Here is an 18,319-nt window from a genome sequence, read left to right as displayed (position 1 = left end):
ATTATTCAAATATTTAAGTATCATTTGGTTCCAAAGTTAGTTAAGAACTATAGAAAAAATATATGTAAATGTACACAGTTTTTTTTTTTTTTTTTTTTAAATTCATTAGAAATAAAAGCGGAAATAGCATTTTAGGATATGTAAATACACAAATATATTATATGTATAGGCATATTATCAACAGCTTTACAATAAAAATCTAATAGCTTATGTGTATAAGTTTCTAACATGTTAAGAACTAATTACGACCGAGTGATAAATACTTATATAAAGTTAGTAGTAAATCATTAACAAATGGAATATCGATCGTAGGAACAAAACTTATCCAGCAATACGGCGTATGCTTATTATTGTTTAGGCAGCTGAGAGCTGAGTGTAATTTTGTCAAATCTAATCGAATACATATTGAAGAGAAAATTAAAGTGCAAAATTCAACTGTTTCCTGAATGGTCCATACATACCCTGCGCTTAATCCATTTGCTGTTATGGAAATTGATGATCATCTAGTAAGGTATAAAAGAAAGTGAAAGAGAGAAATGGATATGGGAATGTGCTGTAAGAATTAGGGTAATACTTTTTCGAATGAAAGATTGAGTAAAGAAAATAACTTTTGTAATCTACTATACCCATATACATAACATGTAAAAAAATATACACTGAATTCATTTACTTCTCAATCAAAGTAACATAAATCTATCGTTGTCCTCTGAGTTATTATCATGTGCTTGAAATACAGTGGTTCTTTTTGCCAAATTGTGTTTTCCACTAAGTGTCAAGTATTCGAATACTCACAGGGGTTGTAAGTAAGCTTAAAGCATGTGTGGAATGCATCACATCTCATTTGACTACATGATTTATTCCGTGAGCGTGTATTTATGCGTGCGCTATGCGCATATGTGTGTGTCGACCACGTTCGGCGATAAGGAAGGGTAAAGATAGAGGGGCAGGAGAAAAGGTAGAGGGATAATAGCAAGCGGCGGAGATCAGGAGCAGGAGGAGGAAGCAAGCTGGCAGACAGGCGGTCGGCACGTGAGAAAATCAACGATACCCTCGAAACTCAACACTCAAAGTAAAAAGGGTTACAGTAGTGTCGATTTGGAGTGCATTTAGAGTTTTGACTTGAGTGTGAAATTCGGTTTACGAGTGTCATGAAGAGGCATGCGTATGAAATGAGCGGATACATTGCAGTGTCGCAAGTGATAATAGAACATTTGGAACACTCGGAACATGCAATATTAAAATCATTACGGCGGATCTTGCCTGATTGTGAGAAATAAACGTTGTGCTAAGTGTAAGTAGGTATATGGAGCGTTGAATCTAATCTTACCCTAACCTAACCCAGTGGATGAAAACATAACCCCAACCGATCCTCATTCGCAACGTGCGCGCACGTTCTGGGTATAAAAAATGGTTCGCCGAATTTCAGAGGAGATGAAATAATTAATGCCAATGCAATTTCTGTAGAATAAGTCAAGATATATTAATCACGATTGAAACAACTCCGCAACTTCAACGGCAGAATGGTTTTATAAGAAAGCTTTAAGTTTAAATTACAATCTAGATCCCATATGGTCGAGTGAAAAAACTAATCACCGGCTATTCGTGGATCGCATCCGATGCATTGATATTATCATAACGTCCGTAACTAAAATTATATCCTTTCCTTTCCTTTTCGGTTTTTAAAACAAAAATTTTTAACACCAATTCCAGTGTTTGCTCTTCATTGTTTGTCTCATGTATACTTCAATCGTCTTCATCTTAAACATAAGATAAACTTTCTTATTCCTCATAGCTTACCGTCTGATCTACTAGGAAATTTGAACTCAACATGCGGCGTGCTCGAATAAAAGCTGTAGCTAATGTTCCACTGCGACGGAAAGCTACTCAAGATGCTTCTCAACCAGAACCGTCACAACCAGTACCATCTCAATCGTCCAGTCCTAAGGTGGAAAGTACAGATAAAGTTACAGCAGAAGCTGACATCGAAAAGCCAATCATTCCTATTGTCACTGAGGAATCAGACTCTGCGAATGTAGAGCCACAAACACCATTACCAATAAGAGGAGATCAGGAAATAACATTCGCTCCTGTGAATGATCAGAACGAAAACAATGATATTATTAAATTGTCAGAAGATTCCACTATTCTATCTCCTGAGTGTACTTTTGCAGCACTTGCATCTCCTCCATACCGATCAGAGTCCATTAAATCAGATTCTACCTCAATAAAGTCACCTGCGTCACCTTCAAAATTATTACAAAATAGATCAAGATTTGTCAGACCTGTTCCAAGACTGGATGGTAGTGGTAGAATACGTAGGAATAGTATACAAGGAAGCGGAGCCAGTGCAAGCGAATCGGAAGACGATGGGCGGAGACCTAATTGTGCAGTGCCTAATCGTATCAGAAATGACTCGTGTTGCTCGGTGCAGAGTAACAGAGATCCCATAGCTAATACAAATGTCAATAATGCACCAGAATTCAAGCCGGTACCAAAACGAAGAATGGTCATTTCAGAATCTGCTAGAAAGTTAGCAGAGGCTAGACGAGAGTTTTTGCATAAACACGGAAAGAAAACACCAGATCGAAATAAACTAACGATGTATGATCTGATATACTACAACCCTGTGACAAACCCGATGAAAAATCCAGATATGTCTACCCCAGTAATGAGGACGGAACCTGCTTCTGTGTGAGTATAAATTGTGTGGATGGAATGAAATTTGCATCACCTTTTTTATGCACAGTGTGCCCAACAAAATGTAACACGTGTATTTTATCGTCAATAAAATTTTTGTTGAACAATATACTTTGAAAAATTCGATGTACAACTTTTTTACAATTAATAATGATTTCAGGTCAAATGATGACATCGTGCATACTGAAGAGGAAAATGTGGATGAACCAGCTGCGATGCCAGTACCACAGGTCAAAGTTGGACCGGATGGTCAATTAATCATAGACGAGCAAAGTCTGGTCATAGAACAAACTGGAACAAAGAAAGGACGAGAAGCATTGGCTAACTCAGAGGTAGTAGTAGACGAAGGGCGTACTGGTAATGGATTTTACAAACGACCTAAGAAAAGCAAAGAGTGGCCAAAATGGGAAACCTTAAGATTTTATAAAGCTTTGAATACAATTGGCACGGATTTTCTTCTTATGCAAAGTTTGTTCCCCAATCGATCTAGACAAGAAATAAAGTTGAAATTTAAAAAGGAGGAAAAAACAAACAGACCATTAGTTGAAAAGGCATTGAAATATCATCAAGAATTCGATACAGATGCATTGGAAGAAGAGCTTGGTAAGTTCAAAGTCGACTAGTTATTATATTTCTAATTTCTATCATTCAGGTTCGGCAGAGTCAGATGCATATAATGCCTTGTTATTAAACATCTACACATATACTGCTTAGGATAGCTTTTTATGAAATGGGAAATACAGGGTTTGTTTGTTGGGTTACAGCAATTTTTGTAGAAAAAGAAAAGCTTGAATTGGAGGAAAAGAACAAAGCAAAAGAAAACAAGACTAAGGATAAAGAGAGATCGAAGACTAAAAAGAGGAAGAAATGTGGTATGTATTTACTGTGTCTGGACCTGTAAAAAATTGTTAATGTACAAAACAATGGCAATTAAAGATCATATATTCATTTTGAAATAATTAGATTTATGCACACGATGAAGTAGATAGATTTGAAGTTAATTAGAATTTTTGTCCCAGCATTTGTTACTTCAAGCATTGGACAAGATGAAGAAACTGAGGAAGAAGAAGTAGACGAAGTCGAAGATGAAAATTCCGTTGTGGGAGAACCAGTAAAATCGGAAACAAACAACAATTTGAGTATCGAAAAGCCGAAAACCCGTAAGAAACGTAAAAAGAACATATCGATAGAGGAAGCATTAGATGACTTAATGCAAGGTGCAGGAATCTTCAGTGATTCCGAAAGTGAAACTGAAATTTATGAAGTGAAACCGACACGTTCCGGTAGATGCCCAAAAATCAGAAGATTACAGGCTCCTGATGTAAATAAAATGGATGATCATCATACAGACGATATTTTGAATGAAGATGGAAATACCACAGAAGTTTGTGTTGCGCCGGAAATGGAAAAATCTGAATTAATTTCAGACAACTCCGTCAAAGAGGTTCAAATTACGGAAGATCACTTGGAACACGTAGAACATAAGATTACCGATATTAGTAAAGCGGAACCTGGTTCCTTAGTAATTTTGTCCAGTGAATCGCCAGATGAACCAGGGAAAACCATGTTACAAGTTTATATGGTAAGTCCTAATCCAGATCCAACGATGGTAAGCAGTAAACAAAACATCCCACCGATTGAATTATCACCAGAACTTCTCGCTACGGTTACGACTAAAATATCGAAAAATGATTCACCAAACGTTGATGCACAACAACCTGTAAATACGGTGTAGCATATTTACTTACTCCTACGGCTTACTTTTATCAATATCAATGCAGCTGTAGTTTTAGCGCGACTTTCATTATTCACTCAGTTGTAGAATTCTTATAAATGCAAGTGAATATTTTCGCGAATGGAAACAATCGCTTCAAATTGCAATATCACAATGGTTACAAATTTCGATAATAAAGGACTTGAATTTGGATGCAATGTTTAGTCATTCAAAATTCACAATAATGCCTGAAAGTGTGTTTTGACTGGATAATGAGAATCGAGTAGATTGTCTCTCGCATTCTCTTAGTATTTTGCCATGTATTATTCTGTGTGTTAACTGAGGATACTTAAAGACTGCTAGACCCTATGGAATTAGTGTGCGAAATGTTCTATGGGCGACGGAAGGTGAGAGACGGGACGGAGAAATTCCTGTAATCCGCAGTTCAATAAACCGATGTTTGATCTACATTACCAGCCCATTAAACGAATTGTTGAGTGCAGGAAACCGAAATTAACCCTGACCTCGTCGTGACACAGATTCCCACAGGATTAATAGTCTTTAGATAGCTTCAATCAACACTTTTTGTACTACGGCTTGATTTATTTATTATTATACTGACATTTTTTTGTATTGGTGTCATGCTATTCATTGATATTAAATTTATAAGTGTACATAGATCCAAGTACAATTAGATTGTGATAATTTCTATTTTAAGATTACTTGTAAATACGGTTTCTTTTTTACTTTACATGCGATTCTGATACTCTGAGCCTACTGGTATCCTTTTTTCATTATGTACACCATACATATGACCTGTTATTAATTTGTAAGCTCGTATACATTAGATCAGCGTGAGAAAATATCATAAACATTTTTTCACTGTATTTACTTGTTTAATGTCAAGTGCGTCTTTACCTCACTGAAATATACTGGACGCGTACAAGCATACTGGGAGAGAGCTACAAAACGGATGATCCATCTCTCCCTACGACCCACGATAATATTGTACGTATATCTGAAAAAGGTGATCTATCTCTGTCTTTACCACTCGTGGTATGCTTATATGATGATATTTTACACGATACGCTTTGCTACTACAGTACCTTGTGGGTAGCGCATGTTCTAGTTGGTGTATATTTCAGTGGTCTTGCTTGCTTGAAATGTAAACATTTTTTCCTTGCGAAGAAGATTAGTATCCAGAGATAATGAAAAACTGTTCACTTTAACGGCACTTTGATTAACTTGACATATTATGTGGTCTGAAATAATTGCATCTTTTCGTACAAAATATATTTGGTAAAATATTGTACCAATTGATGCTTGGTGATATATTTATTACAAAGCTTTGCACAGTTCGAGATCTATTTATAATCGCAGATACGTACCAACAGAGTATAACGAACGGACTAAAGATTGGCTTTACCTGATGTCTATTCCTTCACAAAAATCACATTGGTAAAACTGAAGAACTGACTAAGAGGATCTCACGAAACGAATTCAATCAAGCTACTCGATGTGATCCCTTGCCTTGAGTTAACTGCTGTGGTATTTGCAGCATCATTTGTGCCTCCGAGCTCTGACCTGTGGCCATGAATCATCATTCGTTATACTTCTTCATTATGTTATAAAAGTTTGTTTAAGATTTATGCATTTGTAATTACTTTATATGGATAAGTTAATCTTAAATCAAATGTTAGACTTGTTTTGAAGGTATTTATTTATTTCATATATCGAACTTGAATAAGTGTAGCTTTTATAGTAGAATGCATTTAACCTGGCGTGTAAAAATACAAACAATCAAGTGTCATTCTGAGCTGATAAAGTTTTGAACAAAAAATTCAACCTTTGAATCCAACCCTGACATGATATACTTCATTTTTCCAAATCATGCCGTTCACGTTCCCTGCAATGCTGATCCCATACTCAGCATGTTTGGTAAAATATTTAAAAAAATGATTTCTGGAAATCATCCAATATTTGGTGGTAGAGCAAAGTTCTAGTTTCCTGAAAACTTTATGAACAGCCAAAACTATATTAGTGTCTCAATAGCACAATTCCAGAGTATCACAGGGTATCCATTTAGAACTCTCTAAAGCATCCCACATATTGTAATCCTGCTCAATTGCATCTCTGTTATATTTGTCCACATCCACTGGAATAGAATGCTCTGGAAAATAATTAAGACAACAGATATTCAATGTAAAACAACCGGAGGATATAACAACGTGATGGTAAATAATATTAGTTATCAATTCAGTGTGACTCTTTACTCTTTATATGGAGATGAAATAATTGTAATCTTCTTTTTCACCATCGAAATTAGACAAAAGCTAAGATCCTGAGTTTTCAATTCACAATTCCTAAATCACACAAGCATAAATTTAAGTAAAACCATTGAATTCACACAATTACCAATCAATTCCAGTTCATCCTCCTCTGGTTTTTGGTCTGATACATAATTGTTGTAGTTGTCTGACGTTGGTTCACTTTCATAATATCCCTGTTGCCAAGCACTGTAACTATTCCAGTACGAAGAAGTGTCATAATAGTTGTATGGTTCTGAATTCATGTTCGACATAGAGTAATCAGAGGATGACTGTGGAGGTACCGAGCTAAAAAGTATTAATAAAAAAAGTAGGACACAGAAGATGAAACTAGTCTCTAATGAAAAGCAAGATATTGGAACAATTATTCAATAAACGCATTTTTACCCTGTAATTTTGTTCCACGGCCGAGGAACTGCGTTGCAAATTTTCAATGATTTAGTACCTAGACCTCGGTATCCATTCATTGTAACCAAACTATTTTTTTGTTCTTCCTCATTGGCAAATCTGACAAATCCGTAGCCTTTACTGAAACCTGAGCTGTCCAGTATTACTTTGGCTGTTCTGATGGAATTGTATTTCGCAGCAAATGCTCTGTACAAGGAATAATCGTCCACATCTGTTGATAAATCACCGACCCATATACTGAATTCTCTATCTGTTGCCGGTTTGCCTGTGGTGCTGGCATGATTTAAGCGAAATCTGACAGTCTGAAATTGAGTAGGTATTTTCACATTTGAAAAATTTCTTAAAAGTAAGGTACAAGAAAAAAAGAACAAAATGAGCGACTTACCGGGTTGGAACCTGGAATAGCTTTGCCATTCAGTTTGTGCATAGCGTCAAGTGCCATTTCATCAGTCGGAAAGTGGACGAAGCAGTAGCCAGCCGGCTCTCCGGTATATCGATTTCTCATCACTTTTACAGTTTGCGGTTGCTCATTCATTTTGTGAAATGCGTTCATAATAAAACTCTCAGTCATATAGGGTTCCAACTATAAATAGTCATAGCAGATACATCATTTAGTTAATACTAAATTATTTAAGATCATGCTTCAAAATCCTTTACATTAAAATTCTTTATCAATTCCAACCTTGAAACGATTGAAAACCAGCGCAACTTTTCACTTCTTGCGATATCTGCTATACCGACTTAAATTTTAGAACTCTAAGATTACAAAGTGCAATAAAGATATTTCGATTATCTTAGTTATTTAATATCAAATGATACTATGTTTATTCTAACGGGGCACGTCAAGTTTGGAGGTTAGGAACTTGTTTTAATTGTAAACTTTGTTCGAATATTTTACTTACGCCTCCCATCCATAGTTGGCACAAGACCATGGGCCCCGACATCTTCTTGTAGGTCAGAATCACGTTTTACCAGAAAATATTTAACTGATTCTAATTCACAAACTCAGAACGCTGTAAATCAGTGACGGCAACGCTCCAGGATAACACGCTGGTCACAGCAACTCACAGTCTTAACACTACTACAGACGCTACTACGCTATTAGAGAGAGATACGCATACTCACACATACCGAATATATTTTCAGTCACATCCGAATGCGCTATAGCGTTGACTTAAACAATTTAAATTTGAGACACAATCAAATTTGCCGCTCAATGTCGTGCGTATTAATAAAATAACTCGAAAATGCATACATCATATTTTGAATTCGTGTATCTGGATACAAATCCGGTAGTTAGAATCGGGCTTTACAAGTTAAGTTTACCCTTTCATTGTATATACAATGGAAATGCATTTTTAACAACGTTTCTGTCGGAATACGTGAGATAATCCACGTTGTAATTCAGCGTTGTGCAAACTGTTTTGATAGACTTAATTATTTGTCGACGGATACAGTAAACGGCCGTAATCGCTACATATCACAAAGCCTATATCGATAGGTATAATTTACGTATAATTACGTATTGAACAGAGCACTGCCAAAGCTCAAACTTTTGAGCACTGCACGTGCACGTGATAATTTAATCTTTCTAGGGGATAAAAAAATCAACAGTCGTCGTGAGAACAGGGCATACATATGATAAAAAAAAAGGACGAGAAGAAATAAAATCAAATTTTTTTTTAAATAACAATTATCGTATATCATATACTACAAATCATTTGAAAACTAATGAAATTAAAATTTTCGCTTACTTTAACACGTATGAGGAACTAATCGCATTATCGCGTTTGGAAATCATATCTAAGTTAGTAACGTTATCGTAACGACTCATGCTGAGGAAAAACCGTTATTTCGCGATGTTGGAATTGCTTGGAATTCAGTAAACCGTAATAAAACGCAACACACTCATATTTGGAAACATTAGTTCCTTCAAAATAATTGTAAAATTAAGGAAATTCGGATTTTTTCCCCGATGTTTTGCAACGATAACGTTAATAACTTCAAGCTCGTATTCTGCAAGGATCAAGGTAAACGAATGTCTAATCATTTACATAACGATAAAGTAAATCTGTATCGAATAATGCAGTCATTTTACGGCGCCTTGCAGACACTTTGGACAATGATTACATTTTTTTTTTTTTGCCTTGATCATGTTATTGAATGTATAATCTTATACAATTACCAAAGGTCAACTTTATCAGGTTTACCCGACATGCTACGGGTTAATGTTTCAAATGAATATTCGTTCATACAAGTCAGTAAACGGTTCGTATAAATTATTGTATGGTTCTCCAACAAAAGATTGACCAAATGACCGGGCACCATTGTTACATTACAAAATACTACAAGACCTTCGCCGTGATAATAAAGAGAAACTTCAAGTTTCTTATAACAATTTTTATCTGTAATCTGACATTTACACATCAATGTTGTTGAAAAAAAATATTCTTTAGGTCGTCTGTGAATACCAATGACTAAACTTTTTGTTGAATATACTGGCCCCTGGGTGTCGATGAGACATTCACAAACGGCGATAAAGAAAAAACATGTCAATATTACTGTACAAGCGTATAAAATTTTATTAAAACTTTTTTTGCTATTCACAATTCTTGATGCCCTAATTCGTTAGGTGCAATATTAATTTTTCTACATCAATTGAAATTCAACAAGAATATAGCAATTCGCGTATGTCACAGGAATAGCTGCACTGATGAAACAACATTTGTACGTTTTGATTCGAAGGTAAAAAATATTTATCTACAAGTAGAAAAGCCGAAATGTCGCTAATTGAACAAATGCGACACTCCGAACTTTGTTCTCACTTGGCTAACAATTATTTATTATTAATAATCAATTGTCAGCAACAAAAGATTATGTATTCAGTTTTAAATCATACCATGATTAAAAATATTGTCATCTAAATGTATCCACTATTACAACAAGCGCAAAGCAATCAGCTAGTCAACAATGATAATTGATAAATAAATCTCTTTAAATAAAATTTCTCATTTGAGGGGTAAATATAATACTATTTGCTCTTAGTGACTCTTCCATAAGTTCGTCGATATTTGTCATCGATACTTTCTAAATAATACGTGCCTTCAAACATAGTGTCAATGCTGCTCTGAGGCTGATATGGTGCTTTGTGGCAATTTTTTTCCCTGAGTTCTAAGACTCCAGTAAATTCCTCCGGCGATGCGCGCCGCCTTGACTCTAACTGAGGCTTTACATACATCAAATGCGACACCAACTTTTCTAAGTCAGACTTAGATGACGAGTCTTTAGCAATAGTTAACGAGTACATACTGGAAGCTAAGCCTGATCCATAAGAAAAAACTGCGACTTTAGTACCAGCCAGCTGGTCTATCGGCTTACTAATGAGGAAAGAAACCAGACCCGAATAGACGGATGGGGTGTACATGTTTCCGACGAGATTAGCAATCAACAAACTTGGCTTAGTCTTTCCAGCAAAATCGTTGTTGCTCAAAGTCATAAAAGCTTTCTCTACATCCCTATCAAAGTAAGTATCTTCCAATTTTAATGATGAAAACTTCTCCAGACCATGATACTTGTCATTGGCGATACCGTTCTTGGAAGCGTTCAAAAAATCATTGAACGCCAACCGAGCGAATGACTTTTGTACAAGTTTACAGTACGGGGAATGAAATAGTACAGCTCCGAAACTGGCCAAAGATATAGACTTGTTGATATTCTTCTCATTGGCTTTCTGACAATACTTTTGGTAGCAATTGTCAAGTGCTCCCAAATAGCACTGAATCGAAAGCTTTCCATCAACCACGGGATACTCAGAGTTTAGGTCTGGCTTATAAAAATCATAGGCATGTCTCATGTACGAGGCTCTGAGTCCACGGTCAAAAACTATCGGTGCATCCGGTCCGACCAGCATAGCCACTGCTCCAGCTCCTCCGGTTGGCCTGGCACTACCGCTTGCATAGACTGCGTTGTCACCGGCAACGACAAGCGCCATTCTGCCGTCATAGGAGCTGCTCTCTACCCAGGCAACTGCGTTGAACAAGGCAGCTGTTCCTCCGTAGCAGGCATTCGTCGAATCTACACCCTCGATGTCCGTGCAGCCGAAAGGTTCAAACAATTGCATGAGTACAGACTTGACAGATTTGCTCTTGTCGATAATCGTCTCCGTCCCCACTTCTAACCTTCCGATGTCTTCTGGCTTTACGCTGTGCCGCTCCATTAGACGTCGAACCACCGTCAGGCACAGGGAATTAATATCTTCCCTGTCATTGCAGAATCCCATCTTCGATTGACCCAAGCCTACCGTGTACTTTCCAGCAGAAACTTTGTCGAATTCTTCCAAATCACTTTGGTCCACATACTGAGCCGGAAAATAGACTTCGATCGCCTTGATACCCACGTTGTTTGGCCACATTTTTTTAAACTTTTTTAGACGTCTGTTAAAAACAATTTCTAGTTTATTTATTTAATTAAAAGATTCTATTTCTCAGGCCAGGATGTAGATAATTCATGTGCTGCGTAATGTGATCACTCACTTCAGTTCTTAGCGTGCTTGCACCAGGTAAGTAAAAAAAAAAAATGGTTAATACTTCGGGTATTTTATAACGTACTAATCGTAAGTATATTATTGTTGAATACTCTATGTAACTCGGTGAAAATAGGTTAGCGTAGTTGATTGATTTTTGTTCGGAATGCGGATAATGAATTGGAGTAAATCTGTATTCAGTTTAGGATGTGCGCATCACACGAACTTTCGTTGAACTATGCATAGAGGAAAAGTGCGAAGAACTCGATCGGCGTAGGTATGTACACTTATAATTTATCCAGAACGTTTAGCGGTAATCGAGGAGGTAGATTTAGGTTAGAAGTGAAATTCGAGAGTGAAAATCACGGTCAGGCACCAAGAAGTTTACGTTAGTCGATTGACGCTTAGCGAATAGCGGGTAATGGGGAAAACGACGGTCAGGTGTATCGGCCCCTCGACAATCTCGGCCTCCGTCCGTCGACGCTATTCCTTCTCAACTAAACCTACCGAAAGTTGAACAGCTCCTTCTAATACCCTCACCGTCTCGGTGGAACGCCGCACCGAAGAGTCCCGCGATGTTCGGCATAGTTCGGCTCGTAATAACGTTACAGGCATATTGTGAGTTTGTGGCCACGGCTTGCGGTCGAGCCACTTGGCACTTGGCACTTGGCACTTGTCACAACAATTAGGGCCCATTCCGTGGCTTTACCGCTGCCTATGAAGCTGGTGGCTGCCAAGGAGTCGAGCCGCAAGCCGATCCTTCAATTTCCACGAGATTGAAGTTAGTAACGTTGTCGTAACGAAACATTGGGGAAAGGATCGCTATTTTCTTATGTTTACAATGACTTTGAAGGAACAAAGATTTCAAAATATATGAGTATGTTTTGTTTCGTAACGGTTTACCGAATTTCAAACGTTATTCCAAAATCATGAAGTAACGGTTTTACCCTCAGCACGAATCGTTACGATAACGTTACTAACTTCACATGGTCAATTTTCGCGGGCACATCGTGACCCACGCTCGTAGTTTATACATATGTAGTACATACATACATACATACATACATATCCAAGGACGGTTCACGCAGTGCAAAATGCTGCGCAACAATAAGAATGCGTTGCGACGCATGCAAATTCTACTGATCTTCGCTGAAGAGAAACCATCGATTTGATTATGTATTATACCTACAGACATGCAGTGCATGTTATAAACAACTATGTACCTAGAAGCAAATCGAAACAGCCGAATTTCTTTTGCGAGTACCGGAAGACATTCCGATATATTGTATTATCGAGCTTTCAATGTTGCGTAAAAGAATTCCTCGGAACACTCATACTTACTGGACAAGAATATTTCTCCAACTATTTTAGGTAGTACACTCAGCAAGACCATTCATTTATGGAAAAACTTCAACGCACTACTTTCAACAATCATTGAATTATGTACTAACAATACACAATACACATTACCTTGTTATCGTATGATTGCCGATAATTGTGCGACACGTAAATTACTTAGAATCATCGTTTTCGGAAGGAAAAGTTATATTAATTTTTACGTATCTATAAGTCATAACTCATGGCGAGAAGGCGAGGGAAATTCTCAGCTCTAAGGTTCTAAAACTGAAACAATAATCATTTTACGGAGTTCTAAAGGTTACCAAGATTCGAAAATGTCTACATAACGTTAATGTACATATAATATATTTGTAGAGCGACTTTAGCCCCCACCGTTTCGTTTTCCGCCCATTTTGAGGTCAACGATTTAGGTCAAACTTATGGATATCGTACACACGTTGGTCACTTACAGGACCGGTTTACATATTTGGGCCCACGCGCTGATAGATACATGGAGGGTGAAACTATCGATAGTACTGTCGAGCAAAGTTAAAAAAACTGCAACTTGTTGAATGTAGAACGGTCAATTTCCCATATCAATATTTCCTGTAAATTTCACTTGAGAATATTAACTGTCAAAATATTCACGGAAACTATTCAGCTTCCTCGTAATCGCACTGGGCCTATCTGCTTACGCGTTAGATTATCACCCAGGAACGATACACACGAAGTGTTCAACATTTTGTGTGAGTTGTTCTAAACATGCCTTTTTCAGACCAACGGTTCAACTGTAAATGCATTCGACTTTCGCAGTTTGTAAACCACTGCTTGTCAAGTTCAAAAGAATTCGACCCTGAACTCAATTTCCCTTAGTGCTATGTGGACTCGGTCTGCCCGAGTTTGACTGTGAATTTAGAAAATCTGTAAAACAATGATTCTTTATATGTACGTCATAATATTTGTGACTTGCTTACTATTCATTTCTTCACCTAGTTTGGCGAAGAATAGTTATTACAGGGTGTTCCATTTTAATCGAATCAGTCAAATATCTCGAAAAACAGACGCTTTGCTAACAATAGATTCAGAAAAAAGTTTCATCGTTTTGACGAGGACGAAAGTTGGCGTTGTCAAATTCATCGTAGTTGGCGCCATTTTCGAAATTTTGAAGAGAAATGTTTTCAAATGGAAACTGACCGTTTTTCTGACAATGAGACAAAAGTTATGGCGAATGTAAAGACGATACCTAATACGTATTTTTTTCGTGTCTGGCGTACGTAATTGAAAACTGGTAAGCCCGTAGTTCGTTCGTTCGTTCGTTTCATAATCCCATCGATAATACCATAGGTTCTGAAACCGAGTGATAAGAGCCATGAAAAGCCAAGTGCTTCGAATGAATCATTGCGATGATGCAACTTTGCGTAATACAACTATCATCTACTGTCGTTAGAATAATGCGATGCTACTACATGTCGTACCGCGTGTTAGACTCTTTGACGTATACAATATTTCCGACCACGGAAATGTTTTTGACAAATGGTATAAGCATTATCTTATGAAGTCCCGCCGTCGCGTCGTTACGTATTTTGCTGGAAGCACGACACTTTTGATAATCGCAGTCTCGTCGCTCCATTCCCGAACATATTTGGCTATTAATAACCCCCCCCCCCCCCCCCCCCCCCCCCCCCCCCCCCGCCCGTACATACGTATTATGCGTACATATAGTTGTTAGAACTTGATTTCGGACATACAATGGAACATGAATTATTTTATCCACGACTGAAGTGTGGTGACGAGTTATCGCGTTCATTGGGAATGGCGATTCATGAGACCAACTCTTTTAATTTTCGCACCAAAAACAATTCAAGTCTTTGACCTTACAGATTAGGAAAGCGTCGTTTGCGGGTCTTTCACATTAGTGCTGTTTTCATTCTAACATTTAAAATGGCAGATCCCATTTGCACGTCGGCGTCCACTCCTCGTGAAAATGGGCGTGGATACTTTCATTGATGACGCTACATCGCCGTTATTTAAACTGCCAAATTCCTTACTCCACGCGTCAAATGGTATTAGTTAGTGATATCATTATACGTGTACGTGTACGTATGTAATGACACATCTGGCGAAATCGAGTCGTTATGCTAAAAACATGACGCTTTCTGAACGGACATTTTCAATAATATTACAATAATAATATTTAACATGGAATGCGGCAGTTGAAAATTTTGCAGTTCCACTCTAAAATACTATTGAATCATTTGTAGGTGTAATCTTCCGTGACGAGTCGTTCATATGACAAATTTCACGACCTTTCGTACAACCTTTTCCGTATAATCGGTAGACCTTTGAAATGGCTGCTACTGCGTGTGCATACATATGTATACATGATACATATGGATATGAGCTACGCTCAGTAGCTATATTCTGTAACATGAATAATGACAGAAAAAGAAAATAAAATTCACGTATAGATATTCACTTTTATTCACTTACGTAATGTTTGTAATGCATAATAAGTCGCAAGTTGTGTATCAGATTCCGAACATAAAAATTATAACTCAGTGTTAGATTGTTCAACGGAGGGTGTTTTTTACATAATTGAAAATAAAATATAATAAAAAAATCATTTGATTGTCTTTTTTTATACATAATTTACTTGATACATAATTATAATTACTATAGTATAATTACGGATTCAATCATTATTCAATTTATCTAAAAGTAGCGTCGGCAGCGTTGTTCATTTTACCTATGGCACGGCAAAATAAAATTACCATTCTTGGTTTGTAATCAACAGAGTTATACAATTCCTAACAATATTTTTCATTTAACGCTGTATTCTATCGAGCATAAGCCTGGCTGATAAAACTAGACATACGCATCGGCAGCTAGTGCTTTTTTTGTCTGTAAATTATTTAACATCTAAATACTAAGTAATGTCAATTCTTTACGACTACGACTGTAAATTAAAAATTCTGCCATTGTGGTCATGTTTGAATATGTACGAGTAACTGATAGATTCTTAAATATTAAAAATAAATTGCATTATGCAAGTTTCATGAACTTTTCAAGCTTTCATTTTTCTCTCGTAATAATCTTCGGTACATATGCAAATATATATATATCGTTTGTAAATACTCTGATGAAATGTAGAAATAAATACAAATACTAATCATACTTTTCTCTGTAAACGACAAAATTCATAAAAGATAAACGTTTGAATTCAGTTTTAAACGGATTTCAGCTCGAATGCTAAACGTGCGTACAGTACATACATTACTCTGAATAGTAGAGCAAAAACTTCATCAGAGTCACAATATTCAATTCTGAAACTTAGATAAATCCGTTTTCATAGAAAATATTTTTATCAACGTATGATTAATCAGAGAGTAAAAGTCGTCGAAAACAGCTTATCCAGTTTTGTACAAAATCATTGACCAGCGGTCACAATGATTTAATTAAATTAAACAATTTTTTAGTTTGTACGTCAACATCTCGGTACGAGATGTTTTTCTTCCCAATCCCCTTAATCTCCTGGAAAATTGTCTGTGACAATGTGGTAGATAGAAACAACTTGACCCATTGTACAAAATTGTTATACAGCGTTCGAAGTTGTGACTTGCAGTGAATTTTTTTTCAAATACTTTATTATCGTGGAGTTAGAATACTTTATTTTCACTCTCTACTTAAAACATGGCATCGAGTCGACGGAAATAGCAATTGCTAGAAAATGCGTACAAAATAGGAATGTAGCGTGGGGCTTTTTTTATCAAATAAATTATGAATTTCACTGAGGAATTTCATGACTTGCTTAACAAATGCGAAAAACCGCTCGCTTGCGTTACAAAATTTTTCAATTTTATCTTGGCACAAAAGTAGCTTAATTATTTTTAACTAGGTACACTTGACGTTTCAAGCAGTGTGTAAGGCTTGAATGAATTATTTATAATTCGTTATACATAGATAAAAACTTACTGCCCTGTTACGATGGAGATTTAAAGAAGGAAAAAAAAAAAAATAACTCATGGGAAAATCATATTTTGATACAGTTGCTGGGAAATGTGACGTGAAAGAAAATTATCAACAAAGATTGACTTTACGCGAATTGGATTCGGTAACAGGACAGTAAATTATTACATGGAATGAACACACTGTCTGAGAACGTTAAATCTATTACACTAATTTTATTACATAGGTATTTCCAACTTGTCTGACTCTCTTTGATATATTTTACGCTTACACGATTAAAATTTATCATTTATACATAAATATATATGGCCACTATTTTGGCTACGAAGATTTAAATCAAATTATACAATTTCTATTTTACTCAAGTTTTCATTTGAACAATATAGTCAACTCGCGAAAATACGTATTCCTAATTGAATCAAATGGTTAATCTTCGCATCAGTAAACATGATAAATAAATTTATTCAATTTATATGTAGAATTGTAGCTTTATCAAATACTGAATTATTGGCAATCATCAGCTCAGCAGCTACAGACAATATTGATTTTACGCGACAAAAACTGAATTTTGATAACCAATTCAAAGTTATAAATTTTCTTGTTTGGACAATGATTAGATGACTACAACACTTAGATACTGAAGAAAAAGATATGACGAAGCAGCGTTCGCTTCTAGGTAAAATAATCAATTTGTAGTTATTTATGTATCTTCGTATCACTCAAGAGACCCACCTTGCAATAATGAAAACCATATCTCATGTATTTTATAGTAAAATAGTTAGCGCACAGCAATACTGACAATGAACATTCATTCATCTTCTGTTATCAGAAGTCGACGAGACATTTCTGGTTCGCCAATAAGTTTTGTGTAACTTATGCAAAATGTCGGACGTACTTAAGAAATGATGACTCATTATACTGTTACATTCCTGTACCTCAAAGTTACAAAATTCCAAACTCCACTTTCGGGATTCCATTTACAGAAACGTGGGATCCTTTCAGCACAATAATGTGTTTCGAACATGTGGTAAATTACAAAAGTTAAGTTTTGTCAGAATTTTTCTACAAAAAAATCATAAGCGACACAGAATTTTTTTCTCCAAAGCATAAAGGGATCAGGAAATGGAAAAAATTCACAGACTCGGGAGATTGTATCTCAAAGGTACTGGTACATTCACTATTCGTTTAGGTATACAGTTCTATGTCTGAGATGGTACGATTAGAAGAGGCCTTTCTTCTTATTCTTTTTGTCCTTGCCGTCGACGGCCCTGAAAGGAAAGAACATGTAGAACGCACCCCATTAATAAACGTCAAATTATGTTTGCAGTTTGAATTCGGATCTGCAGT

General features: G+C 36.4%; 4 protein-coding genes across 8 annotated transcripts in view; 1 reads left to right on the top strand and 3 right to left on the bottom strand.

The window, feature by feature from the left end:
* Positions 1-987: 987 nt before the first annotated feature.
* On the top strand, positions 988-6,152 carry LOC124414557 (transcription factor TFIIIB component B'' homolog). Of its 4 annotated transcripts, none has more exons than XM_046895534.1 (5): positions 988-1,291; positions 1,793-2,691; positions 2,858-3,300; positions 3,462-3,569; positions 3,717-6,152. In XM_046895534.1, exons 2-5 carry the CDS (start codon positions 1,829-1,831, stop codon positions 4,430-4,432), a joined length of 2,130 nt encoding a protein of 709 aa, XP_046751490.1. In that variant the 5' UTR covers positions 988-1,291; positions 1,793-1,828; the 3' UTR covers positions 4,433-6,152. The 4 variants fall into 4 exon arrangements, with proteins under 4 accessions (XP_046751490.1, XP_046751481.1, XP_046751498.1 ...); XM_046895525.1 differs by having other exon boundaries at positions 988-1,299; XM_046895542.1 differs by having other exon boundaries at positions 988-1,398.
* On the bottom strand, positions 6,028-8,205 carry LOC124414992 (tRNA selenocysteine 1-associated protein 1). The gene is made up of 6 exons (XM_046896209.1): positions 8,049-8,205; positions 7,532-7,729; positions 7,126-7,448; positions 6,827-7,026; positions 6,434-6,581; positions 6,028-6,398 (listed from the first exon to the last, which is right to left on the bottom strand). The coding sequence occupies exons 1-5, from the start codon at positions 8,088-8,090 to the stop codon at positions 6,457-6,459; spliced, it is 888 nt and encodes a 295-aa protein (XP_046752165.1). The 5' UTR covers positions 8,091-8,205; the 3' UTR covers positions 6,028-6,398; positions 6,434-6,456.
* Positions 8,206-9,292: 1,087 nt separating this feature from the next.
* LOC124414823 (hydroxymethylglutaryl-CoA synthase 1) lies at positions 9,293-12,359 on the bottom strand. Its single transcript, XM_046895907.1, has one exon. It carries the CDS (start codon positions 11,555-11,557, stop codon positions 10,178-10,180), a length of 1,380 nt encoding a protein of 459 aa, XP_046751863.1. The 5' UTR covers positions 11,558-12,359; the 3' UTR covers positions 9,293-10,177.
* A 3,547-nt stretch (positions 12,360-15,906) lies between these two features.
* Positions 15,907-18,319, bottom strand: part of LOC124414593 (septin-7) — a 35,096-nt gene continuing 32,683 nt past the window's right edge. For both annotated transcript variants that reach the window (XM_046895599.1, XM_046895608.1), the window contains one exon: positions 15,907-18,240. In XM_046895599.1, coding sequence (XP_046751555.1) covers positions 18,192-18,240 — 49 coding nt within the window. In that variant the 3' untranslated portion in view covers positions 15,907-18,191. The remainder of the gene's footprint in view (positions 18,241-18,319) is intronic.

Source organism: Diprion similis, chromosome 2 (genome assembly GCF_021155765.1).
Source record: "Diprion similis isolate iyDipSimi1 chromosome 2, iyDipSimi1.1, whole genome shotgun sequence".
Classification (NCBI taxonomy): Eukaryota; Metazoa; Arthropoda; class Insecta; order Hymenoptera; family Diprionidae; genus Diprion; species Diprion similis.
This window is presented reverse-complemented; position numbering and strand designations above follow the sequence as displayed.

What these genes read in the sequence shown, in the direction of transcription:
- LOC124414557 (XM_046895534.1), top strand. Translation starts at nt 1,829, where the DNA reads ATGCGGCGTGCTCGAATAAAAGCTGTAGCTAATGTTCCACTGCGACGG. An exon ending in AGGACGGAACCTGCTTCTGT is followed by an intron (nt 2,692 to 2,857) that starts GTGAGTATAAAT and finishes TAATGATTTCAG; the next exon opens with GTCAAATGATGACATCGTGC. An exon ending in TGCATTGGAAGAAGAGCTTG is followed by an intron (nt 3,301 to 3,461) that starts GTAAGTTCAAAG and finishes GTTGGGTTACAG; the next exon opens with CAATTTTTGTAGAAAAAGAA.
- LOC124414992 (XM_046896209.1), bottom strand. Translation starts at nt 8,090, where the DNA reads ATGTCGGGGCCCATGGTCTTGTGCCAACTATGGATGGGAGGC. An exon ending in GCCAACTATGGATGGGAGGC is followed by an intron (nt 7,730 to 8,048) that starts GTAAGTAAAATA and finishes GACTATTTATAG; the next exon opens with TTGGAACCCTATATGACTGA. An exon ending in GGATGAACTGGAATTGATTG is followed by an intron (nt 6,582 to 6,826) that starts GTAATTGTGTGA and finishes ATTATTTTCCAG; the next exon opens with AGCATTCTATTCCAGTGGAT.
- LOC124414823 (XM_046895907.1), bottom strand. Translation starts at nt 11,557, where the DNA reads ATGTGGCCAAACAACGTGGGTATCAAGGCGATCGAAGTCTATTTTCCG.